Here is a 25,888-nt window from a genome sequence, read left to right on the forward strand (position 1 = left end):
ATAAAATCTTGCCGTAGTGACATACCTGATCTATTTCGGGAGAAACCAAGACCATTTTCTATAGGCCTACCACTTCATATGGTTAAGCCTTTTGAGAATAAAGATGGGTATAATCATGGTACACCACGTTGCTCATAATGCGGCGTTTGGAAAGTAGGTTTCGAATTATCGAAGACAGACTTATAGGGCAGCTTCAAATAATGCATTGTCATTGGAAATGAGTATTCAAACTAACTGGAAACATGTTAGAGAGTATATATAGATCCAAGATGCGGCACCGAGATGAATCCAGGGGTCGAAGAGATGCGCTGAGCAATCTAGATCCCCAGCCACATCGACGACCATAACTTTCAGTGTCATCTCCGCCATCTGTCACGAGTTTTGCTCCGGAAAACTTTTCACTTAGACAAGCACAATGTTCAAATCTCGGAGCTAGAATTTGGCGAAGAGCACTTTGTCTAGACAATCTATGCATGATTGCGGAGCATCAATCTACAGCGTCAATCACCAGCCTGTTATTCCCTTCACTCCTTCTCCCCAACCTGCGCCTCAGCCTCCGCCAGCAATTTCTCAAGTCTCGCCTCATTCCTCGGCACACAGAGAACCTCGTAATTGTGCGGCGCCATGATCAGGTCCCGCGGGTTCTTAAACCCGCGGGCTGGGTCAACTTCCGCGGCGGCCACGCCGGGCGGCTGTTCGAGCCGGAAGCTGGCCAGCAGCCGCATGAAGATCAGGTATACCTCTCTCGCAGCCAGGAGGTGGCCTGCACACATCCGATAGCCCAGGCCGAAGGTGAAGAGCGGCGCGTCGGGCTTCTCGAGCCAGCGTTCTGGCCGAAAAACGTCTGGGTCTTCCCAGAGGTCGTTGTCTGTTTTTCATGGGTTAGTCGGTGATATCTAGAATACTGCTGTGATGACAACTGTAGTGTAGGGGACGTGGGAGAAATAGATATACTCACCGTAGTTACATGCCCAAGCGTTCATATAAACCGTTGTTCCCTTCGGTATCCTCATGCCCTCATACTCGACATCCCGAATGCTCTCCCGCGGCAAGTTAAGCGGGATAACAGTGAAATATCGCAGCGCCTCCCGCGACAGCGCATTGATATACGCACACTTCTGCTCGTCCGCCGCATCAGGCAGCGGGTCAACATCCTCGCCCTTCTCGCCCGCGAGGCCCTGGAAGTCCCTGATGGCCGCAAAGGCCCTGTCCTGGATCTCCGGGTGCTGCGCAAAGTAGCCCATGCTCCACTGGACGGTGGTGCTGACGGTCTCGAAGCCGCCGCCGAGCATGCTGAGGCTGATGGAGGTGAGCTCGACCTCGGTGAGGGCGGCCTCCTTGTACTTGATGACGTTGGCCTGGATGCAGGGCTTGTTGGTGCCCTTGTCGACCTTGGCCTTGAGGTCGCTGTTGAAGCGGTGCAGGTACGCGTCGCGCCGGTCGCGCATCTCGCGCGCCTTGGCGCTCGTCGCGTTGATCGGGTTGAGCCGCAGCAGCGGGATGTAGTCCTGCAGGTTGCCCGTCGTGCTGCGGAAGCGGTTCAGCTCCTCCTCTACCGCGACGATCTCGCTGAACATCGGGTCCTCGACGCTGGGAATGCGCACGCCCCAGTTGATGGTCACCGCGAGGCTTAGGGATAGCCGTTGAATGAAGGGCAAGGGGTCAATGGGTTTCGAGCCGGCCTTCCCGTACTCGAGCAGGTCTCGCACAAAGGTCCGCGACTCGATGTCCAGGTATGGCACGTAGCTGGCGATGGCGGGCCTGTTGACTGCCACAGCGACGCCCTTCTTGCGGCGTTTGAGGGAGTCATCATAAGGCGATGTGCCGATAGTCAGGCCGGCAGTGCTGGATGCCACCTGGGAGATGTCAGTTCAGCTCAAGCTCAAGTCGAATATCACTATCTGCTGTAGGCAAGTAGGTAAGGTGACCCACCTTGTGAAACGTATAAGTGACAGGCCTCGAGCTCAGCGCCTGGCTCTGTCCCACCCACAGGTACTTGGTCGCCTTGGCACTGTTGACAACTACTACAGGCACATTCCCCATCTGCACCTGGTACACATCGCCGTACTTCCGGGACCACTCGCGGTACTGTGCCGAGGCATTAGAGCGGATCGACCATAAATTTCCGATGAGCGGCAGCCCGGGGGGGCCCGCCATCCCAGGGACACGAGCCTGGTAGCGGACAACCTCATTAATTACGACGTAGGAGATGAGTGTGAGGATGAACGCGGCCAAGGTCGTCTGGATAGGGTGCGTGGCCAGGCGCTCTTGCAGAGCCGGAAGAAGCTGGTGGAGGAACATGGTCGTCGTCGTCAGGTCTTTGGGGTCTCGTCTCGCTGTTTGCTGTGTCCTCGATGTCTTCCAGCTCGATGGCTGGCGGACTGAGACGAGCCTGGCTTATGTATATATGCCTTGAGGTGTGACAGATGCTTCCAAATATCCTCTATAAATACCACGTCAGCAGCAGCAAAGCTTAATTATGCCGTCACAAGGAAGATATACGGCCCTCTTCGGACTCCGCATATCATCGGGGCCGGCCCCCCCGCGCCTCGGCGTGAACTCGCCTGGAACTCGCTCCTTTCGACGCCGGGGGGACCCATGCAGGCCGAAATCTAAAGAGGTTACTCCGCCAGATCTACCCCAGACCACCCCAGACCAAGGACAGAGATGCTGCGGAGTCAGGCGCTGGCAGTAGCTCATGCGGGGAGAGCCAGCCTCTGACCACCCTCTCCGGCAGTCGATCCTCGCGGTTCGGCCCTGCTGAGTAACAGGACGAAGGCCAATGGTCGAGCAGCTGGACGACTCCAACGCTGCTATCGTCGGAGATGCCTACAGAGGTGACGCGTCTGAGTGTCGTGCAAAACGGTTGTGGGTCACACGTGAAGGATGAAAAGAAATGCAGTCTATTCGGGGTATTGTCGAACACGTTTATGTTAAGCACGCTGTTGCTCGTACAAGACTCCGTCCGCGTATACGCATAATGCTGCTGCTATCCGATGCCATCAAACAGAAACTCGACTATCCCACATCTCCACGCGGTTGTCGTTTTATTTCTTGACACTCACGTTCATTAGCCTAGGGTCCTGACCATCCTTGTCAGCTTTCTTCGGGTGCAGTGGTAACAGCTTCTTCCCTGCCCTGAAGAAGCCGAGCTTGCGCTCACCACCATCGTGGCCGTTGTCGTCGTCACCTTCTTTCTCCTGGTGCTGTTCAGGCGGATTAGCGCTTGAAGCCTCCTCCTCAGCCTGCTTCTGCAGGATGGCAGACTCACTGGCCTTGCCGGCCCTGGCTTCCCGGACAGGCGCATATGCAGCCTCAAGCAGCTGCTCCTCCGACGCTGATGCCCCACTGGCCTCGTCAGGGTTGGCCGTGCGACCTCTCGTTGCCTCTACCTTCTTTTCGTGCTCCGAAAGCTCTTCTGCACTGGAAGCGTTGCCAGAGCTCTCCTGAGGCTTCGCCTGGGTTGGGGGCAGCTTCGCCGAGTCGCTGTCCTTCAGCTCTTGGCCTGATGGATCACTACTCTTCACAGCACTCAGCGACTCCTCGTCACTATCCTTGCCATTCCCAGCGGTTCCCTTGCTGCCTTCACCCTCCGTGCTCTTCACACTGCTGGCCTTACTAACAGACGCACTCGCCGAGGTCTCGGCCCTCAAACCCAGTTTCCGGTCCGCACCAGGGTCTTCGCCTTGCGCGCCCTTCCAGTCTGCAGGCCTCATCTCCGGCACAGGGCTTCCCTCGCCTGGCTCCTTGACTTCCAGAAGGGGCCCACTGGTGCCGACGACCCTCCAGACCACACTGATGCGGTCCGCTGCCCTGGTGCCCTTCCGGCTCGAGCCCTTGATGCCGTCCATCTTGTCCCAGTCTATAGCAAACACGCCCGACTCGTCGGCCCGGCCGTCCTTTTCTGGCCCGCCGCCCTCGAAGAAGACGTTGAACCACACGTGCGCCACCGCCGTGACCATCGTCAGCCCCAGCGACGCGGGGGCGCGGTTACGCCGCTCGAGAGAGATGTTCACGTCCGAGTTGGAGATGCGGACCGGGGACGTGGGCTTGAAAATGACAGCCATGCCTCCGGGCTCGTTGGTATCGGCAAATGTGGCTGCGTGAGACAGAGATGGCTGTGATGCGTTGTTGTTGGGGACGTTAAGGCTGGAGCCGGAAGGAGAGGAAGTGCCTGAAGCGTTGGCAAAGTCAGCAGGATTGATGGTCTTGCTCTTAGCATTGGCGCTTATCTTCTTCACGCTGGAGTTGCGAGCGGGACTGCCGGAGAGCAGCTGACTTTTCCGTGAGCCTTTCTTAGATTTGCTTCGCGACGGCGAGGAATCCTTGCTGGCGTTGTTGCTGCTAGCAGAGTCGGTGCCCTTCTTATCGCCATCGCCTCCGACGATCTCGTTGTAGTCAGCCTCTTCGTAGATCTTCTCGTCGTCCTCGTTGACAGGACTGAACGCATCTCCCAAAAGGTCCATCATTCCGCCTCCACCCGGGGCGTCGCCCTGTACCACAAAGCGCTCCTCTTTCTTGAACGTGTGCAGCACCTTGATCTTCTTGCCTTCGTCCGCGAAGCCTTCGACATTAACCTTGACTCCATGGCGAAGACCCCAGACATGTACTTCCAGAATCTCGACCTCCCTGTCGACGTACTTCTTGCCGCCCTTTGTCCACCGGTCAGCATAGCTGATCCACCGGAGCTGGGACGGTATCGACACGCCGGCGCCAAATGTTGGCCGCATTCGTCTCTCGGTGAAGCGCGCCAGTGCGTCCTCTGCCTTCCAGCCGCACTCGGATATCAGGTACGAGCAGGTCATGCTGCCCGACCTCCCCTTGCCGGCTTTGCAGTGCACGACAACGACCCTTTTGCCTTTGCCAGTGCTTTTCCCCACCTCTTTGCCCTTGTCATCCTTTCCACCCTGCTTGGTATCAGATGATGCAAGATCCTCCTCGTGCAACCAGCTCCTCATACTCGCCATGATCATTGGCACCATCCTGAACGGCGGCGGATGGTGATCAGGCCAGGGGTAGTGACGGATTCGACCGTAGACTGCCTCATCAGGGTATCCCGTCCCTTCGGCGCGGAACTCCCATATTGCCCAGTTGTCTGGATGTTTGGCATCGAGAAAGGCGACGAGGCGGTCGAGGGGGTTGCGGTAGGCTCGTTGGGGATATGTCTGGCTCGGCCCAGATCTGTTCGGAAGCAATCAGCTGTCAGTATGTGTGAATCTCATGATGCGGCTGCAGAAGCAATGCGTCGAGGCCCAGCAGCGGGAAAGTTAGAGCTCACGTTACAATGATGTCGTCAGTCACGTAGCAGAGGTCCAAACCCGTCTCGGCGTGTTTGGCTCTAGGGCCTGCGACGATCTGCCGCAACAGAGAGGCCATATTTCTATGGATATACTAAATCCACGTGGTGCGTGATCCGTGACGAGATCTGAGATATTTCGCAGGAGGAAAACAGGATGATGCCTTAGGTCACAATAGGAAAGTAATGAGACGAGAGCGTAGGGTTGACCTGCAGCGTCCCTCAAGAGCGAACTCAGAGTAGACGCCTGCAACAGCCGACAGACGATCAGTTCAAGAAAAGACAGATCCTTGGCAAGTCACAGAGAGGTAAAGTCCACTTAATCTGTCGAGGTGGTGGACGGCCTGCAGAAAGGTTGACGCGAGAGTTCAGCCGGGCTGTAGGGTGAAAGCTTGGTTCAGGAGAAGCTTCGCTGTGGTCGTGTGCAGAGGCAGCCCAAAGGCGTGAGTGCATGAGAGAACAATGACAGCTACGTCATGGCCTGCCTGACGTCTTATTTGGTGGGAATCGGTGGGGGCCTAGAGCTCGACTCGACCGGAGCTTCCCACCTTCTGGGTCGCTAGCCGCCGATCTTGGGGGGACTGGGGGATCTGATCAGGGTCTGGCCTGGGCCTCACGAACTGCTCCGAGAGATGAAATCCAATGCGTCGCAACGTTGAGTTTTGGAGCACGTCGCCAAACAAAGGCATCTCGATGGTCACGGTCGATCATAACATTTTCTAAGTAAGCGTTGCTTCCAAAGCTGAAAGACCATACTCCCCAAGTCCTACCGTAAACAAAAACAGCAACAAAAGTCTACCGTAAAAGAAAACACGGAGCAGGCCTCAGTCACCCATGAACTCCCCAGTATGCCCGCTCATGCGAACCAGCAGACCTGTGGCCTCCTCCTCCTCCTGCCGTTTCATTATAATGGAGCCATCCGCACTGACCTGACACTCCCCAGTCCTTCGTTTCTTATTTCCATCGACCCGAGGTGAGGGTGAGCCCTCACCCCAACCTCGCACTTCTTCTCAAGCCTATACTCGTGATGTCGTAGTCCAGGGAGCTGAGAGCTTAGGCTTAATTTGATCCAATTGAGTCTAAGCGTGCCGCTCTCGTTGGCAGGCGCCCAGCACTTGACATCCTGCTACTGCCTTTACTATCCCAGCACGTATTGGCGTGTTTCGACACCCGTGAACAATGCAATCTACGAGGTCTTCTTGGGAACAGCAGCGCCGCTAGTGTACTTGCTGAGATCAGTGACCGAGTGGAATGACCTGGCGCCTCCCTTGACGCCATCCCAGACCTGTCGGGCAGCTGGTGGGGTGCCTTGGGCTCCCACGAGGTTGTCCACTCTGGCCTCGAGTCTGGCGAACGAGCCCTGCACGTGGGTGCTGTTGTTAATGCGCGCCCGCAGGAAGGCTGTGTAGATGACCAGGAGGATCCAGCTTCTACGCTGGAACAGGATGGCGCTGAGCAGGAGGCGGCCCCACAGCGCAATCTCCAGGCCAGAGACAATGGACATGGACGTGTCGTAGTACTCCTTGACGAAGGAGCCAATGGCATCGGCGATGGGGTGGGTGTTGTACTGAGGCTTCGCGCTGGGAGAGGCACCAGCGGCAGGTGCAGCCTGAGTGGGCGGGATGATGGTCGGGATCACGGTGGAGCGCGTGTAGGTTGCAAAGTGGAAAATGGAGTAGACGCTGTAGGGCAGCAGGGCGATTGGGTACTGAGGGGCGAAAAGCCACACAAGCGCCAGAACTGTGAGGGATTTGCGAGTTAGCCGGATGTCCTGATCAAGCCAAGGGCACTGCGAGCATGGACCAGGGGACCTAGGAGGACGCACGGAAATATTGGACGTTCTCGTCAGCGATCAGGGAGACAGCAACCTGGGGTGAGAGCTTCATGCCAGCCTTTGCGCGAGCGCGCAGGGTCTTGTAGACGACGATGCCATAGGTGAGCATGGCGGCGACAAAGGCGAGGCGGTAGGAGAACTGGGCCATCCGGGTGTAATAATTCATGCGGATCCATGATAGCGAGTACCGCAGGACGGAGAGGATCAGCGTAAGATGTCTGTGATAGCAGATACATGGTTAGCAGCCGACTCATTCAAACCAGTCGCAGCTGTCTCAGACTCGAGCCCTTCTCCTCACGACTCGGCAGTTGCCCTCGAGACCATCCTATGTCTCGCCTGGGAGGCAGCTGTCCATATCGGCAGTGACGTGGGGCGGGGACGAAGCTCTCCCAACTGGCAACAGGCAATAGGGAGAAAATCTTCAGGTGGAACAGACGACATACCCAACAAACCAGGCAACTATTGAAGCACGAGAAAATCAGTATCGGTCGTAGTCATTGAGCTGGCCAGAACGGGCGGCCTCCCCGAATGATCAACGTACATTGCAGAGTCTGGGCGACAGCAGCCAGGCGCTGTGGGAGAGGCATGCTCGCCGGAGGTGGGGGAGCCATTTTGAGGGAGGTTGGGATCAATCGACCGATAAAGCAGTTCAGTCAGTAAGTCAATGTCGCAGTCAGTCGATGTCGCAAGGGGTGGTGGTTGAAGTGTGGTCGATGCTGTCACCAGAGTGCTTGTCGGCGCAGGAACAAAGCAAGGAAGCTTAAGACGTGGTCTTGTGCGTGGTGGAAGGCGGGAGAAGGTCCTGGGATCCAAGCTGGGAAAGTTGGCTATGACACCAGTGGCTGGCTGGTGACGAAAGGTCTGGGCCCCCCAGCTGGCAGGCTGGTCAGTCCGAATGAAGCACAGCTTGTGCTTGGTCAGTGCGTCACTGCCGAGGCGGGGAGGGCACTTGACTCCTAACCCTGATTTAGGACACTGCGCCCCTCCCCCTCACCCCACCCTCCAAATCACTAAACAATTCTTAACAAATTTGGTACTGGCTTGATTCTCTTCTTCTGTATTTCATCATATTTGTGTCCAGTTTCATGAGGCTAATGATTTTATACAGGCCGAAATACCCAGACAAAGAACATTGCTGGCAAGACATCGAGCTAAGATACCATCCCAAGGATTGCCCGACACGAGGTATCCCACAGAAGGGTTTGCCTGCAGTGCTGTGCCGAAATGCTTGGGATCCCTGTGGACTGTGTATTTAATTTCCGTTGTCTAAGCTTGGGTCTGTGGACATGACAGGGTTACCGAACTATGGGAGACTACAGAATTGTTTCAAACAAAGCATTGCTTCGTTTAGTTTCAATGTCGCCTTATCGAAACAAGGACCCAAACATCAGGACGACAAACACAGCACCTAGGTACTCCCAGGAAAAGACGCTTACTTGCACATGTTGCCCCTAATCAGCGACATGCTCGGAAGTCTTTTCTATATCATGGGGTAAGAAAAAAGAAAAAGAGAAAAGGGAACAAGTTGAATGTGCAAATGGTCGAAGTATGAAACAGAAACACATTGACTTAGAAGTACAGAGGGGGAATCAGGGAGTCCTTCGTAAGACAATGCTCTACACAATTCATTGGTAGTTCAGGGTTGCATTGGCACTGTCAGCACCTTTACACAATATGACCTTGTGAATAACGGAAATTTGATTTGGTCCTAGGAGAATCATATTTACACCGGCTATTTAATCCCATGTGCTTCCTTCAATGCATCAATCGAGTCCAGGTCGTACTGTTGCTTCTGTTTCATGAAATCCATGTACATAAATGTGTGAGGAGCGCCCAGGTATCTCTTCATTGAGACCTTGTTCCCCCCAGCGACAAGCTTCATGGCGTATGCCTCGCCTTCATCCCGCAACGGATCACACTCAGCTGTCCGCACAAGTGTGGGACAGAGACCCTTGAAATTCGGCGCCCTGAGCGGCGCAAACCACCATTCGGGCCACATCTTCTTGAGCTCCTCCTTCTTGTCCTCCGATACGGCGAGGTTGCCAAACCACTTTATGCGCGCGAACGCCAGGATTGGTCCGCGATAGAACTCATGAAATGATGGGTAAGGCGAGTCGGTATAGTACTTGTAAAACAAGCCGTCCACTGATGGCGGCACGGTAGCCATGACAAGCTTGAGGGAAATGCCGGCGTCGCGGGCGAGATGCTGAAGGACGATGCTGATATGTCCGCCGGCCGAGATTCCGCCCAAGGAGATCGAGTCTGCCCTGGAATTGAGCGTTCCTGCTTCCTTTTGGACCCATTTCAGCGCTGCCCAGGCGTCTTGGAAGCATTTGCCCCAGACTGTCTCTGGACAATGGCGATAGTTGACATCGACGACGACAACACCAGCGCCCTCGCACATACTCAGGCACAGCGTCGATTCGGTGGACAAGTTTCCCAGCACAAACCCGCCCCCATGGAAATTGAGATGCACCGGATAAGGGCCCGGTCCATGCTTTGATTCATCCGGGTAATAGACACGAACCGGTATCTTGGCGCCGTCCTCCGACGTGACCTCATTTTCGGCAGTCCGTGGGCGGCCTTTGGTGTCCAATGCGCATGGCGGAGCGAGCACTCTTGGATCGGCGCGGATCTCTTCGATGGTAACCTCATGCGTTGGGTCCGGGATGCTGTTCATCAACTCCGTCCAGCGCGTGACGAACTCCGCGTCCAGCTTGGCCAGGACGTGCGGCTCGATCGCCTCGGCCGGATCGTAGGGTTTGCGAGGAGCTGCCATGTCCTCGCAGCACATCAACTTGAAAATGCGCGTGGGTTGCTCTGGGGACCGAAGATCGAAGTTTACCGCGTGTATCCCAGTGTTGAAAGGAAGCAACCTGGCTCTCCACAAGCGTTGTTGCGCGGGACTGGAACCAACGTCCGCTCCGAGGTCACTCGGCCAAAGCTGCCCCGGTTTCAGCCACCCACCAACACCTCGCTAACCCCACGTTTACCGCCCTATCTTGCAAGACCCCGGCGACGATTCAGAGCTTGGTGGATCGAACAAAAGTTGTAGTCTAAATGTCTGTCTATTTGCAACAGCACGAGACGCTGCATTACATACGTAAAGTCTAGCGCCAAGCTCGCTAGCAGTGTGCCCAAAAATATCATTATCACTCATTCAGCGTTGAAAATGTGTGACCTCGCCATATGGAGTTTGCAAGGGGTCATACTGGACCTGATCATCCTTCATCGGCTTCTCAATCAGCGTCACCCGCATCGTCTTGGCCCTCCCCTCCATCTGCTTGACATACTCCACACCATGCACGACATCCTGGACCTGGTGGCCCCGCGCCATCACAGCCAAGCTGCTCGACTTCCACGCCGGAGCCGACCGGTTCCGCACGAGCGTGAGCACGAAGAACGTGACGCCCAGCAGGAGGCTTGCGCAGTGCAGCGAGATCCACGGCCACTGGATCTCGTAGAACGTCGTGAGCACGCCCTTCTCGCCGACGAGCTCCCTGCTGGCCCCGTTAAAGCTCGCGTCGGAGCCGTCGCGCAGTGCGTTGCTCATGCTCGTGGCCAGGCTGGTGAAGGTCTCGTTCAGGTCTTCAGTCGAGAACAGCACCTGCATCGTGCTCGGGCTGTACTGCACCTGGCCTGTGGTCATGTAAAACCCGTTCAGCTGCCATTTAGTTGTGTTGTCGTCGGGCATGACGAATTGATGGAGGTCGGTGGCGAACGTGCTCCTGAAATAAGACCCGACGCCGTTCACTGCCGATTGCGAAATGTTGTATTGAGTGTTGCTGTTCCCCGGCGATACCAGGCTCAGGTCCGTACGCTTGATCGCCGACCAGTAATCGCTGAACTCTATGCTTTGACGAACCTCCTCCCTGAGAGGCCCTGACAGCGTTTCCGGTTCCCATGAATCCGCGGAACGAAGGGCCTCCCGGACCTGTGTCACATCATCCTGCAAGAGTCCATCCTTCACCACCGTGCTGTAGCTGTTGACGCAGTAATAGAGTGCGCACTCCATAGCAGCATGTGGCAGGTCTGGCCAGGCTGCGGATGAGTTGTTCGGATCCTCTGTGACTCGAATCATAGACATTGCCCAGATCAGAGTGTCGATACCCTGCATGCTGACTGTCTTGCTGGAGTTACCCGATCCGAAGGTTGTCATCATAACGGCACCGAAGATATCATCGTTTGCTCCTTCGTTTATGTCCTCGTTGTATACCCAGCCATTGTCGTTCTCGATGAAGAGACCGTTTGGCAGCCGGAAAGCCGTGTTACCACCGTACTTAACAGCCGCTGCTCCATTGTCATCCTCGAGGTACGCGTATAAACCAATATTTGTGGTTTGGCGCTCCACCTTATCACTGATATCGACACAGCTGTTGCAAATGGCGAGAGACTCATACGCTGGCCATGTGCAATTTCCAGTGGGACAGTTGAAAGCGCCTTGCTGGATCACATTCTTCAGGGGTTGGTCGAGCCCAAAAAGTATAGCTGACTGTATCGAGAAGTCTGCATCGGCTGTGACCTCGGTCGTGTTGGGGTCCATTTCGGCTAGAATATACGATGTCAGTGTATTGCTGCACGTGTGAGATGAGGCTCTTGGAGGCTGGAGACTTACAAGGATCGAGGCGTGCCAGCTGCTGACGAAACCAGCTTCCCTTAGAATAGCGGCCTGCACTCGATAAGACAGTCTCGCGGTCTTCGTAGTAAACAAGATCCGGCCTCAATTGGACTAGCTGTTGCGAGAAGGGGTCAACAGCGACATCAAGCAGGATAACGAGAGCGCCTAGCCGAAGGATCCAACTGGTATGGTCAGCAACAAAGTCATCCAGCAAGAGCAGTCTCCAAAATTTCAGGAGAGACTCACGCATTCTTGCATTGCCACATCAATTGCAAACTGCCAAGCAAGCCCCGACTGGCAGAATCGATCTGTTCAAAATCTATCAATGGCCTCGCTCGGTCCGTGAAGAGGATCCATTTCCATTGGCTGACCAGCTCCCCAACAGCGAAGAGCAACGCGGCCTTGCTAGCGGTTGATAGAACGGAAACGATGGAATTCAGTGTGACCCCGTGCCAGGTGAAGATCGGTTTGCCGTCGTAGGCAAACAGAATCCCTACCAGTGCTGCAAGACACAAGGTGGAGCCGAGGACGGACAAGATCTCCCACGCCCACGCTCCGACTACCGAATGACTGTTTTTCATTTCGGAGATGGATGACCTGCTACGAGACGGAAAATCGAAAATTCGATTCGCCCGAGAATCATATATATACAAAGGGAGTGTGATCTGTGCTCTGTAATGAATTCTCCTGATAGTGGAGCAATCAGCGTGCAGTTCTCCGCTGCGCGACCAATGATAGGCATCGCGGCGCCGGAGGCGTCAGGCACCAGCATTAGAGCTGAAAATCTAAAACCCACAACGATGGAACACAGCCAAAGGGCTGAAGGGACATTGATGACACGAATGTTGCATTGCACCGATGGGGTATAGGCCGTAAACTTGACGCGACCCTAAGGCAATCCTCCTGGCGGTCAGCGACGTGGAGTGCGAGGAACCAACCAGGGCAGGCATTGTTAAATACCCCAACTTTGCTTGTTTAGGCCACACGGGAAATACGCTTGCCATGGGTGCTTAGCCAGGTGCTCGTTCTTTGCTCGCACTTCCAAGGTCCCCAAGAAATGGACATGGATACTTTTTTTGGTTCAAAAGTACGTTTAAGAATGTCCTGTCCTGTAGCAGTCTATGCATTATAGTAAATGTATCTAGATGCAACTAGAGTTCCAAATGTAGTATCTTCTGCTCAACATGCAAGCAGCTAGGGCGCAGGCATCTTGCAATTGGAAATGAAGTGCAGTCATAGAACAATAACGATGCCTTTTACTAATATGAACTGTGAAAAGAGAACAACTATGAATTCCAAGGAAAAGAAAACCTGTTATCAGTCTGATAGGCCACACTTTCTACACTGATTCAGGAATAGTACAATTTACTATAATAATGTGCCTGCTCAAAAGCGTAAGATGCAATGCTGTGGTCAAGATTGGCATGAGCCAAAGCCGAGACACATGAAAGAACATTCTTCAAAAGTCAGTCCATACTTCATTAAATCTTGATAAACCTTAAACTAAAAACAATTGTACCTTGTTGGTTTAACAGAATGAATCTACATGAAACTATTATGGCTCGTGATATAAAGCTACCGTCTGGTGCCCTCTGGGTTTATCACCTCTACAAACGACAGAGAAAATCTACTTCACGACTTTCGGAATGACCTGCTCTCCTTGCCGAAGGACATCCTCAATCCATTCTTCCAGCCACGGATCCAAGCCCTCCGCTCTCGCCCTCGCCGCCCACTCCAACGCCATTAGCTCCTCAGGCGGACCCTCCCCGGCCCTTTCGACGCCGAGCAACAACGTCTTCGGATCATCCAACGAGATAGCCATCGCGCCGAAATATTGGTGAAACCGAATACCTGGCTCTCCAGCATGGGATCCATGTAGCGCACTCACGACGCCCGAGACGACCTGCTGCAGCTCGACCGTGTCCACGTAACCGTGCAGGTTGGGCGCCACGGGCACAGCGTTGATCTGGGCCGACCAGCGGCGGAGGTTCGCAAGCAGGTCCAGTCCCAGGTCGCCGGGCGGGCGCAAGATGGTAGAGGGTCGGTGGACGAAAATGGGCCAGCCGCTGGGGGACGAATCTGCCAGCCGTTCCAAAAAACGCTCGCTCGCCCACTTGGTCGCTGGATAACCGCCGGCGCTCCCATCCACAGGGGGCGGGTAGGCCGCCACCGACTCCTCGGGGAACTCGCGGCGGCCTGTGCCCGTGGCGTAGTACAGGCCTACCTGCGTCGAGGACACAAAGTGCACCGGGATCCGACGCGGTAGACTCATTTCCACTAGCTCCTTTGTTGATTGCAGATTTGGGAGTCGGAGGGAGCCATACGACTGTAGGTGAGAAACCTCGGCACCATTGTGTATGATGTGGCTGGCTTGGGCGAAGATGCTTCCCGCGTCTTCCTCTGTCAGGCCAAGCCGTGGGAGCTTGAGATCACCATCATATAACTGAGTTTTGGGCAGGCTAAGCATGTCGTGTCGACTGCTTGCATTGCGCACTCCTATACAGTGCACCATAGCCACTCCGTCGTCGGCGATGAGGGCGTCCAGGATGGCGCGGCCCAGGTAACCTGTGCTACCAGTGAGCACTACGATGCTGGGATCGCTGGAATTGCTTAGTACGTCTTGCGCCTTGTCGAGTGATCGTAATATGGCTGGAGATAGGGCAGTCTCAGCTTCCCAGTTGACGGTTGGTTCCCTAGATATCCGTGGGCGGTTCTCGACCAAGCTTGCCATGCCACCAAGAGTGCTGAATTGCAGCAGTTTTATCACGGGAGGTCTGATACCGAACTTGGCCAGAATCTGTGCCTGCAAGTAAGGAAGAAGCAATGATGTACCACCAACGTGGAAATAATCCGTACTGGGAGTTATGTCGTGCATGGCAGTAATTTGCTTCGGGATGGATTCCTGCCATATCTCCCTTAGTTGAGCCTCTGTCTGTGTCAATTCGGCGTGGTCTCCATCTTCGTGTGCAGTAAGGTCTGGCAATGGCAATGCGGCAAGGGCCCTGCGGTCAAGCTTTGAGGTACTTGTCCTGGGCATCTGCTCGACAGGGATGACCATGGCGGGACACATGTACCTGGGTAACGGAAGTAAACCAGGCAGAGAGCGCAAAAATCTTTCGTGTCCTTCGCTTGCCCTTGCCGGGTCAAGAACCGTGTGCGCTACAAGAAACTCCGGAGACTCAGGTGATGAGCGACGGGCCGACACTGAGACTTCAGACAAGATGCCATCGGCTACCTTCAGGAGGTTGCTTTCGATTTCCCGCAAATCCACTCGGAGGCCCCGTAGCTTCACTTGTGTGTCGCCTGATATGCGGCCTTCGACGAGGATGGAGCCGTCTTCCTTCCAACGGCCGACATCTCCGACGCGATGCATTGTCGTCCATCCTTTGGCCTTGTATTCACTCGGGGCAAACGGGTCCGGAACGAATGCATCAGTGTTCAACGCAGGGTTATGAAGATAGCCTGGAGATACACCTGCTCCACCGATATAGATTTCGCCTTGTACTCCCGTGGCTACAGGGTTGAGATCCGAATCAACGATGTAGAGTGTATAGTTGGGTAAAGCAAAGCCGGCAGAAATACCATTGGCAATGGTGGGATGATCTTGATATTGGTAATTGAGTTCCACGGTGGCGGCTACAATTGTCGTCTCTGTAGGCCCGTAGCAATTGAAAAATCGAAGGTCGGTCTTCTGCATATCTCTGAATTGCGTCAAAAGATCGTTGGTGACCGGTTCTCCGCCACACAGAACCCTCCGCCAAGATGAGTGTCGGAGAGAATCGAGCTTTCCATGTCTAAGCCAACTAGAATACTCTGAAGGGGTTCCGTATGTGTAAGTTATGCCTTCCTGGACTATCAAGTCGGCAATAGTACGTGAATCGCTCCGGAGGTGCCTTGGCAAGATGTAGATGCTACCGCCATAGCATAATGCTGTGAAAATTTGCGCGCAAGATAGATCGAAGCTACACGCACTTTGTTGTAGAACGACCTCGGAGCCCACATGATAAGTCTCCTCCGTTAACTCCATATGGTTTCGAATACCCTCATGAGTCTGAATGACGCCCTTTGGGACTCCTGAGGAACCACTCGTATAGAAAATCATAGCGGGGGCGGTCGCTGTCGCTGCAATTGGAGTTTTTGCTTCTTTCAGATCCACAACCGACACGTCAATCAAGGGAATGTCATACAGCTGTAACTCATGGGCGTGCTCTGTGGTAACCTCGTCCACCAAAACAAGCTGAGGCTGGCAATCCTTTGCAATCGCAGCAAGCCGGGTCCAGGGCAAGGACAGATCGAGTGGCAAATAGACTGCTCCAATCCCGATGATTGCCAATATGGACGCAATCCAAAGGGGGGTTGGCTCCTGGAGTACCGCGATCTTGGAGCCTTTTGACGCCCCAGCTCCAATCATCGCCATGGCAATGGAGGAAGACAACTTGGACAGCTCGCGGTACGTAGTAGACTTTCCCGAGTCGCCCTTAATTGCAATATCGTCGGGGCACGCTTCAAAAACGTCTTGGATCCTGTGAATTACTGTTTCAGGCCAATCTGAAGCGCGTAGTGGACCTGGCCGCATTGTTAGCATGCATGCGTTTATACGACGAGAAGCAGGGGGCTCACCATGACCGTGTGTCAAAGCTCTCCGCACATCGTGACTTTCGAACAGACTGGGCTTGGTCAGTTCCGCTTGTGGCTTGGTGCTGAAAGCGTTGAGAAGGTTCTCGTAACTCTTCATCAATATCGTCGCTTCCGACTTTTGGTATAAGTCGTCACGGAAAATAAGACTGAGCAGACAGCCTCCGTCAGGATCGTCGATAATGTCGAGGTTCAGATCATAGCCAGTCGTAGAGACCCTGAGAGGCTCAAATTCAAGTTCGCAGTCACTCCAAGTATCCTTCAGACGCTGACCCGACCTATAGTTGACGGTTGTCTGAACAATAGGTGTATACGTAGCTGATCTCGGAGGATCCAACCTACTTTGTCAGTATCTTCATCAGGCGAAGTATAGAAGTCCAATGCTTACTCGTTTAGAAGAACAGGGAACGGCACTTGAGCGTTTTCTAACGCCGCGTGCATCATCGAACGTGTCTCCTGCAACATATCCGCGAATCCTGTAGAGAGACTGGTCTTGAAACGGAGCGGTAAAACATTGAGGAACACTCCGACAGCGCCCAATGTTTGGACATCCCTTCTACTGGCATCCTCGATCCCGATCGCGACATCTTCCGCATCAGCATACCGTGCCAAAAGGACCCGGTAACAAGCGAGGTAAAAGTGAAATGGGGTAGCTCTGAACTCGCGACAGATTGCTCCAATCCGCGACTTGGCTTCGGCATCGATCCTGATCTCGACCTTGTCGTCGCTGAATGTAGCTAGCGTGGGACGCGCAGAGGCGCGCGAGACACGGAGGATAGGTAGTGGTGGTGGAAGATCGAGATATTGGGCTTTCCAGAACGCAAGTGCATCTCGAAGTTTACCAGAGTCCAGGTCACGTTCTTGAGCTTGGCAATACTCGCGGTACTGTAGTGGTTCTTGAATCTCGAGCTCCGTGCTATTGCGTGGCAGTAGTTCCCGTAGGATGACTTGGAACGAAAAGCCGTCCATTGCGAGATGGGTTGTGCCAAGAATGAGGAAGTGACGCGTGGGCGAGATTGATAGTAATACGAGTCGCAGAGTGTCGCCTCTCTGGAGATCGAAGTTGTGTTCCTCAACCCTTCGGGTCTCCCGCATAACCTCGCGCTCGTCCGATATCTCGCGGGCGTCCAGTCGCAGAGCGCTACTTTCCATGATACCCTGCATCATGATCCCTTCTTTAAGGAAGTAGCATGTCCTCAGGGACTCATGTCGCTGTCCAAGGGCCCAGACTGTTTTCTTGAGGTGGTTGACATCAACGGGCCCGGTAATACGCGCCAGCCCAGCAAAGTTTTGAGACGCTTTGTTATCGAACAGGGTTGAATTCACCCAGAACATTGATTGAACGGCAGATAACTTCGTTGAAGTTAGAGGCATAGGTCCCCAGCTCTCGCTCTCTGGTATGTCGACTGCAGAAATTGGTTCCGGTAAGTCTACACTGGTTTGAGCCTCCCCATCGGAGTCATAGATGCCGGCGCTGCTTGGGGACGAAGATTCTGAACCATGTATCGACTCTGAATCTGCAACCTTGACTTCTTCAACAGTAATTGGGATTGCTTGTTGTTGTACATTGGGGATTAAATCCGTGGAAATGCCTTCGATAGCAGCCGTTATGATCTCGCCAATGGATATGCCGCTCAGAATTTTGAGGACCGGAAGGTTGAACTGGAGATTCTTCATCAACCAGGAGCTGATCTCAATGGCTATGAGTGAATCGATGCCGATTTCATCCAAACGAGTGGCGTCGAGCCTCGATTGGTTCACGTTACTGGCGTCAAATTGAAACCATGTACCAATCTTTTCGAGAAAAGCCTCTTGGACAATGCGACCAACCTCGTCACGATGCTGTGCGCTGAGAAGTTGTGATTTCAGATGCGCCTTGGGCCTAATTCCACTTGAACCGTTGACCGGGGCCTCCTCTCTCAAAAGAAAGTGACTCATCATTGGATTTGAGCTCCATATCGGCGGGGACTGTTCGTTTGAGCTTACGAATCTGATGCCGCTCGTGATCTCCACAGAACTGGTGGACTGAGGACGGCCGGACAAAACAGCCTCAGCAAACATCTGATGGAAGTCTCGCTCGGATAGATACTCAAATCCCATAGAGGCCTTCATAGCTGCGAACGAGTGCTCTTGCTGATGAGCCAGATACCCAACTCCGGCTATGGGGCCAATATTGATAACGGAAGCCGCCAGGCCGAGTCGTCTCCGTTGCTGGGCGAGTCCGACCATGAACATGTTTGCGGCTACGTAAGCGGATTGTCCAGGTGTGCCACTGGCTATAGACGCCGAAGACAAGAACACGAAAAAGTCCAGGACATCCTTTAGGAATAATTCGTTCAGATAGATGCTCCCCTCTACCTTCGGCCTAGTATTCTGGAGCAGTGTGTCGAGGCTCATGTCGCTAAGATGGGTATCACTGAGGACCACTGAGTTGACGGCAATTATTTGTCAGTTCTGTATGCGCGATAGGGAAAACAAATTTCTTTATCTTACTGGCGCCTTGAACGACTCCGGCGATGGGAGGTAGTGTTTGACAGATCTTTCGATGTAGTGTGACTACGTCGTCTTTTCTTGTGACATCGCTAGATTCGTCACATCAGTCATCCATTCCAAAACAAGACGAAAATGAGAGAAAGCAACTATACCTCGAATAGACCTTGATTTCGGCTCCAAAAGAAGCCATTTCGTTCAGCCAAGACTCATCGACATTGGGGTGTCGGCTCGATATCGCGACGTATCGCGCTCCCCTATGAACCATCCACTGGCAAAGGGAGAGCCCGAGACTGCCAGTCAACCCAACGAGCCAATAGGTCTTCGAGCTTGAAAAAATTGGATGCGAATCGACAGGCTGGACTTCAATCGATACCTTGTCATTCCTAGTCCAGTCGACGACAGACTGCGGTGAGAGCAGGGAGTCATTTTGGGAGACATCATCGAGCCTCACGACTTGGGGCTCCAATCCCGAGAATGTGTCGAGCTCACGGCTGGCTTCACGAGCTATATCTCTCAAAAAGCAGTGCACCCTCTCTAATCGCGCCGCTGAAGGCGCCAACGTACTCTTATTGAACAGAGTCTGTCTGGTCTCGCATTTGCAGGAGTGGGGAAGCTGCGAGCGAATCCGTTTCCCGATATTGGTGCTTGAAGAGAAATCCACGAATACGGCTAATGAGCTCGGGGCGAAGGTTCCGAAAATGCGCTCTGGTGCGTTGGGATGTATCTTATAGCAGTCCTGCAGATAGTCGTTGCGGCTTGTCGTAAAGGTCACAGCTAGGCCTCTGGCTCGGGCGACATGCCTCATGACCAGAATCAGGTCGGGACTTGGTTCGTGGACCAAGACACGGTCTCCTTCCTCCAACCCTCGATCAACCTCCCAGCACAGACTCAGCAGGCTCACAAGCTGGAGAAAGCGTGCTTCAGAGCCAGATGGTACATCAACCGACTGTGTCAATAGCGTCTCTGGTGAGATGGCCGAGGAATTGCTCGTCGATAAGGATAGGAACTGATCCTCAGAGTCAAGAAGCTTTCCAAGAGCTAAGAATAGGCGACAACGTCCGGTGAGCTTCGTGGGCTCTAAGAGTGAGTGTGTAATTCGTCCTTTGCGCTCGGTACCCCTCAGTCCGGCTTTTACGTTGACATCTTGCCGGATGAAGTAGCTACTGCCGACCGTTTCAATGCTAATATGCCCCTCATGGGCGCTGCATTCTCTCGAGATTGAGCGTCGAGACGAGTTGTAACGGTTGTTCATCGAGCTTTCTGCTACCAGACGAGGCACGACTACCTGACCGTCCTTCTCGATGACGAATTCCCGCTCGGTAGTGACGTGTGAGTATGCATCAGGATGAATTCTCTTTAAGACAGTCGCCGCCCTGAATCGAAGCAAGGCCTTTCCGAGAGTGCTAGCATCCAACAGATGGGGCAGTTCAAAGTCGAGGAACTGAACATCAAGTCCCGGAAGCTCATTTAGAGCAGACCGAAGGAGCCCAACTGTCATATTCGCATGTGCATTTCCAATGCGGCGTCCATTAGTCACCCAAAAGACTGAACCAGCCTCTTGAAAGACAGATTTGAAGGCATTCCATTTTGACTCTGTCAGATCTAGGAAGACTGGTCCGTCCAGCTCGGCGAGACTAAGCACGGTCGTGCTCGAAGATATGCTTGTGAGCTGAAGGTCTGCCAGTGTCCTAGCGGTTTTGACAGTTCCACAATTTTGGCGGAATATGTCCTGCAGCTGTGCTATCAGTGCAGAAGTCTCGACCTTGCTGCCGCCAAGGAGGACGAGGTCTGGGATGATGGCGTCTGGACCAAAAGACTCCGTAGAACGGGCAAGCGGCTCCCGAAGGAACTCTACTTTCTCATCCAAAGCCTGCGAAACAAAAAGTGTCATTGGCTGAACGAAAGGGGCTGGATCTGGTGTCGAAGTGTCAATGCCAGAAAACCGTGCTTTGCGCAGCAAGTTGTCCCAGTCCGCTAGGCTGACGGCAGGAGACAAATCTCTCCCTTCGTCGGAGCCTTCCCACCATCCAGGAAACGAGCCAAAGACGGTTCCCAAGCGAGCTGGCGCGCGCTCGACGTTTTGAACTTCTAGAACAACAAGATAGCCACCAGGCTTGATCAAAGAACGAATGTTACTCAACGTGGTGGCCAGGGAAGGCGTGGCGTGCAATACCATAGACGCCACGATTAAGTCGTATGAGTGCTTCTCAAAGCCTTGAGAACAGACATCTTTACCTATATCAAGTACTTTGAAGAGCATGCGGTTGGCGTGGATTCCGGATTCGGTTTGCATGGCCTCGAAGAAGCCGGACGAGATGTCGGTGAACGTGTATGAAGAGATGGCGTGGCCTGTCTCCCGGAATATAGCCCTGGTGGCTCCTCCAGTGCCTGCTCCTATCTCTAGACACCGGGGTTGAGGAAACCGGAAAGCAATCTGCTTCACCGTTTGTGCAAGGAATGTTGCATATTCGTCCACTCCAAGAGCCTTCTGGTAGTATTCGGTCAACATACCGTCCCTCACAGCTATCTCAATAGCTGGAGCTTTTCCCGTGACTATGTCTGGAAGTCTTTGACCCAGTTCGCATAGCAGACGAACGTCGACGGTCTTGGCGTATGGTCTACAAGCTTCTGCAATCGTTTCTGTTGTGTCATTCTCCCATTCCGGCTTCCAAAAGGCCCATTCATCACTTCTGGTTCGAGCGATAGTATGAGCGGCAAACTTGAAAAATGATTTGTAGGGACCATCGCTCCTGGACGGGTGATCAGATGCCACACTCTGCTCCATGTTCCTTAAGTAGAAGCAGGCAACACGGTCAAGCTGATGAGCGAATGCGTACTGGCGCTGCATTTCCAGGTTGTTGGAGCAAAATCTCCCGGCATCTGGAAACGCAGGGCCCCAGACTGTCGAGGAAAACAGGATTTTGTCGTCTTTTGCTGTAGCCGGTGAAAGTGGAATGCATTCTAGTCCTTCCACCTGGAGCAATGCGTGTGTGGAATTTGTCGGGAAAACATCCACGTCTCCTGAAATCGAATTTACCCCATCCGGCCTGAAGGCATCGAAAGATAAACACTGCCCCCTAGACATCTCCTCGGCGCATAATCCTGGATTTACCCTAATACGCCGAACACTGACAGGTACATGCATTGACCAGAGCGTGCCATCATCTGGGGCAGCGGATGATAGGAGCACGGACTGGAAGGCTCCATCTAACACTGCTGGATGGACAAGTAACTGTGACCCCTCGACGTCTGAAATCAATCCTGTGGATCGACCAAGCTTCCGCTTCAAGCCCGACAAGGAACGAAACGAGTCGGAATACTGATAGCCCAATTTGCCAAGTGAGCTGTAAAAGTCGTCTTCTTTCAATCTAATGAGATTTGGAGAACGAGGACTCCTCGCTGGGAGAGCCATAGGCGAAAAGTCGCCGAGGGATATGTAAATATTGCCGCTGGCAAGCGAGTCAAGTGCATCGCCACGTTCTCTGCCCGTGGATGCACTGTAGTTGAATTTTGCTGTAATCACCTCGTCGTCTTGACGTTGGATGTCGCTCAGAGAGAACACAATCTCCACGCTCGACTCTGTAGAATCAAATACCAATGCTCGACTAATCTCAACATCGGAAAGTTCGATGAAAGATGCAGGAGACTCTTTGAACAGGGTCCGAGAAGCCTCCAACGCCGTCACAATATAGCCAGCAGCCGGGAAAACAATCTGGTCTTGAAGCTGATGGCCTTTCAGCCAAGTGACTTCTTGGGGCCGAAGCAAGTTCCGCCACCGCATATCGTGTCCCGTGGAATCGGGGGACAGATGCCCAAGCAGTTCGTGCACAGGTTGGGATCGGTTCAGGACAGCCCTTGTATATCTAGATTCGTGCCAGTACTCGTGTTCATGATTCCACGAGTACGGTGGGAGCTCTTTGACCAACTTTGCACTAGACGTTCCGAACACAAACATCTCGTATGCTTGGTGATCAAATAAATGTTTTGCAAGGTGCGCTGCGATGTATCCAACACCATGCGCGAGAGACTCGAGATCTCCTGCTCCCCGCTTGAGAAGCCCAGTGTACGGAACAGGGCCAGTCGTTTGGAGAACAGGTCTTTTCAACGCTGGATGCGGTCCAATTTCCACGACAAGATCGAACGGGCCAGCATCACCGCATGCACGCTCGACGGCCTGCTTGAAGAGCACCGGGTTCCGCATGTTGTCGTCCCAGTACGGACCCTGCAGGGAATTCGCCGAATTGATAATGCCATGCTCATAGACCGAGGAAAACCAAGTGCACTGAGAGGACGGGGCTCCGGCAACTTGGATACCCGTTTGTCGCAAAGATGAGAGGTATATTGCCGAGCATGGGTTCATATGGTGAGAATGATATGCCTTATCGACCTTCAGGCGTCGAGCGAATTTACCTTCATCTTTTAACACGACACCTAGCTCGTCGATTGTGTCTGCGTCGCCGGATACGGTAATACTAGACGAAGCGTTGATGGCTGCGATGCACGCGCGACCGCGGTATTCGGGCTCTTGAACAAGCTCTAGGAAATCTTCGGGAGATGTTTCCACTGCCATCATCGCGCCTGGCTGTCCCTCGGGCCCCTGTGCATATTCGGTGCACAATCCACGGTAGTAGGCGATACATATTGCGTCCTCCGCTGAGATTAGACCGGCGGCGTAGACTGCTGCGATCTCGCCAGACGAATGACCGAGCACAGAGCTCAGCTCTACTCCGGAAGTTCGTAGGAGATCCACAAGGATAATCTGGATGGCCGTACACAGGGGCTGCGAGACGGCTGCTGTGCCAATATTACTAGAGTGCGCTGGCTTCAGAAGCTCCTCGGTTAGAGACCAGGAAGGGCGATCCTGTGTAGGAAGACGAGCTAGCCGTGCTTCCAACTTGTTCAGCACCCGGCGTGCAGAGGCGGATGTCGAGACCAGCTCGGCGCCCATACGAGGCCATTGAGCACCCTGCCCTGTAAAGACGGCGAGAATACGGGGCTTGGGGCTGTGATGAGCTTGCTGCACTCGAACCACAAAGTCGTCTTCCGCATCGTGCTTTACAGAGCCTAACTTGCTGTTGATCATCGTTGCCAACTGCTCCCTTGTCGCTGCCGAGAAAGCGGCCACAAAGGGAAAACGTGTGCGTCGCGAGTTCAGCGTGTAAGCCAAGTCTTGCATGCTGACCCTTGCTCCGTCATCCAAGAGATAGGTGGCAAAGGACGACAGGTATTCAAGCAATGAGTCCCTGGAAGCCGCAGAGAAAATGAACGGGAAGACTATGGGCTCCGAGTGAGCCGGCAGCTGAGCCGGCAGCTGCTCCTCCCGGTGTTGGGGATAGCTCTCGAGGATCGCATGGGCGTTGGCACCGCCAAAGCCGAAGCTGCGGGGGTTTTAGCATCAACGAGCCGTTAACGTGAAGGCAGGAGAATATCTGGGCAATATGGTATCAATCAATCAGTGGAGCTTACCTGTTGACACTTGCCCTACGGGGATGGCCGTGTGGCACCGACGGCCAAGAGATGGGCGATGTGGGAACGGAGACATTCTGATAAAAAGGTCTTATTCGAGGATTCAGACGCTCAAACAATAAGTTTGGCGGGATGATCTCGTGCTGGATTGCCAGCGAGGCCTTTAAAAGGCCAGCTAAACCAGCCGTGCCTTCAGTGTGGCCTATCACTGTCTTCACGCTCTGTCATTCCGATAAGGAGTATCAGCAAACATGTCGGCTTACTACAATTAGAGGATCGTGCGGGAGAACGTACACCAACGTAGAGTGGGCTTGTTGCATGGCGATCCCGTTCTGTATGCGGCGACACTAGGCTGTTGTTGTCATGTCGGCCCCCAAAAACAGAGTGGATAGCTTCGGCCTCAACCGGGTCTCCTGCCGGCGTCCCAGTCCCATGGGCCTCAAAATATTGAGGACGATCGGTCGCGTTAGATATATCAAGCCCGGCGCGGCGGTAGCAGTCCTGGATCATGCTCGCCTGAGCCTCTGCACTTGGCCTAGCAGATGTCAATGTTAGGTACAGATAGATGGATGGATCCAGTCGGAAGGATTCGCTTACACCGTGATTCCCCGCGTTTTTCCGTCTTGATTGACGGCTGTCTCCCGAATGATGCACTCAATATCATCTCCATCAGCTTGAGCCGCGCTTAGTGTTTTCAAGACGATAGCGGCGACGCCTTCTCCGCGCGCGTAGCCGTCTGCAGCCGCATCCCACATGCGTGACCTGCTATTTGGACTAAGCATTTTCAACTTGCTCTCGCTGATAAATCCCATTGGGTCAAGTAAAAGGTTGGCGCCTGTGGCAACAGCCACCCGAGACGCCCCTGACCGGAGCTGTTGCACAGCATAATGCACAGCATAGAGACTAGAGCTACATGCCGTGTCGAGTGTTACAGAAGGACCGCGCCAGTCAAAGAAATAGGATATTCTGTTAGACAAGAGTGCGCGGGCTGTTCCTGTGACATGATATGTGCCTATAGAATCTTGGTCACGACCCATGCTGTGCTCGTAATCGTTTGTCATTGCACCAGAATATACGGCAGTATCGGACCCATGTAGATCGTGAATGGTCTGGCCGGCGCTTTCTAGAGCCTCATATACTGTTTCTAACAAGAGCCGCATTTGAGGGTCCATGACTTTGGCCTCTGCCGGGTTGATACCGAAAAATTGTGCATCAAAGCGGCGGTAACCGGATAAAAGATAGGCCTGGGTGACGTTGGTATGGCCATGATGGTCTCCTGCTTGATGATAGAAACCTTTCGCATTAAACCTATCTCTGGGAATGGGAGTGAGAAGGTCTTGCGGCTCGTGGAGCACATCCCACAGTTTCGAGGGCGTCGTCACATCGCCGGGAAATCTGCAACCGCTGCCGATGATGGCGATTGGTTCTGAGGTGCTCATGATGGCGACTTCGTTGGAAATTCATAGGGCTAGTTGCCGAGAGTCAACCAATTTGACATGAGAGGCTGGAACGATTATTCGAACACAATGGGCTACACAAAAGATGC

The 25,888-nt window shown here is 53.7% G+C and overlaps 4 protein-coding genes across 4 annotated transcripts; all 4 read right to left on the reverse strand.

The window, feature by feature from the left end:
• Positions 1 to 524: 524 nt before the first annotated feature.
• On the reverse strand, positions 525 to 5,376 carry J7T55_010457 (phosphoinositide 3-phosphate phosphatase; the record flags this gene model as incomplete). Its single annotated transcript, XM_053145002.1, has 7 exons — positions 525 to 868; positions 959 to 1,856; positions 1,933 to 2,336; positions 2,770 to 2,846; positions 2,925 to 2,989; positions 3,066 to 5,181; positions 5,279 to 5,376. The coding sequence occupies 7 exons, from the start codon at positions 5,374 to 5,376 to the stop codon at positions 525 to 527; spliced, it is 4,002 nt and encodes a 1,333-aa protein (XP_052992304.1).
• A 1,106-nt stretch (positions 5,377 to 6,482) lies between these two features.
• J7T55_010458 (endoplasmic reticulum protein) lies at positions 6,483 to 7,741 on the reverse strand (the record flags this gene model as incomplete). The annotated part of the gene is made up of 4 exons (XM_053145003.1): positions 6,483 to 7,036; positions 7,122 to 7,348; positions 7,574 to 7,589; positions 7,672 to 7,741. The coding sequence occupies 4 exons, from the start codon at positions 7,739 to 7,741 to the stop codon at positions 6,483 to 6,485; spliced, it is 867 nt and encodes a 288-aa protein (XP_052992305.1).
• Positions 7,742 to 8,862: 1,121 nt separating this feature from the next.
• On the reverse strand, positions 8,863 to 12,329 carry J7T55_010459 (uncharacterized protein; the record flags this gene model as incomplete). The annotated part of the gene is made up of 4 exons (XM_053145004.1): positions 8,863 to 10,074; positions 10,312 to 11,678; positions 11,746 to 11,930; positions 11,995 to 12,329. The coding sequence occupies 4 exons, from the start codon at positions 12,327 to 12,329 to the stop codon at positions 8,863 to 8,865; spliced, it is 3,099 nt and encodes a 1,032-aa protein (XP_052992306.1).
• A 1,046-nt stretch (positions 12,330 to 13,375) lies between these two features.
• Positions 13,376 to 25,781, reverse strand: J7T55_010460 (uncharacterized protein; the record flags this gene model as incomplete). The annotated part of the gene is made up of 9 exons (XM_053145005.1): positions 13,376 to 16,314; positions 16,369 to 16,661; positions 16,772 to 18,809; positions 18,877 to 18,965; positions 19,029 to 19,380; positions 19,441 to 24,254; positions 24,343 to 24,563; positions 24,637 to 24,877; positions 24,940 to 25,781. 9 exons carry the CDS (start codon positions 25,779 to 25,781, stop codon positions 13,376 to 13,378), a joined length of 11,829 nt encoding a protein of 3,942 aa, XP_052992307.1.
• Positions 25,782 to 25,888: the final 107 nt, after the last annotated feature.

Source organism: Diaporthe amygdali, assembly GCF_026229845.1.
Source record: "Diaporthe amygdali strain CAA958 chromosome Unknown NODE_19_length_847323_cov_64_739301, whole genome shotgun sequence".
NCBI lineage: Eukaryota > Fungi > Ascomycota > Sordariomycetes > Diaporthales > Diaporthaceae > Diaporthe > Diaporthe amygdali.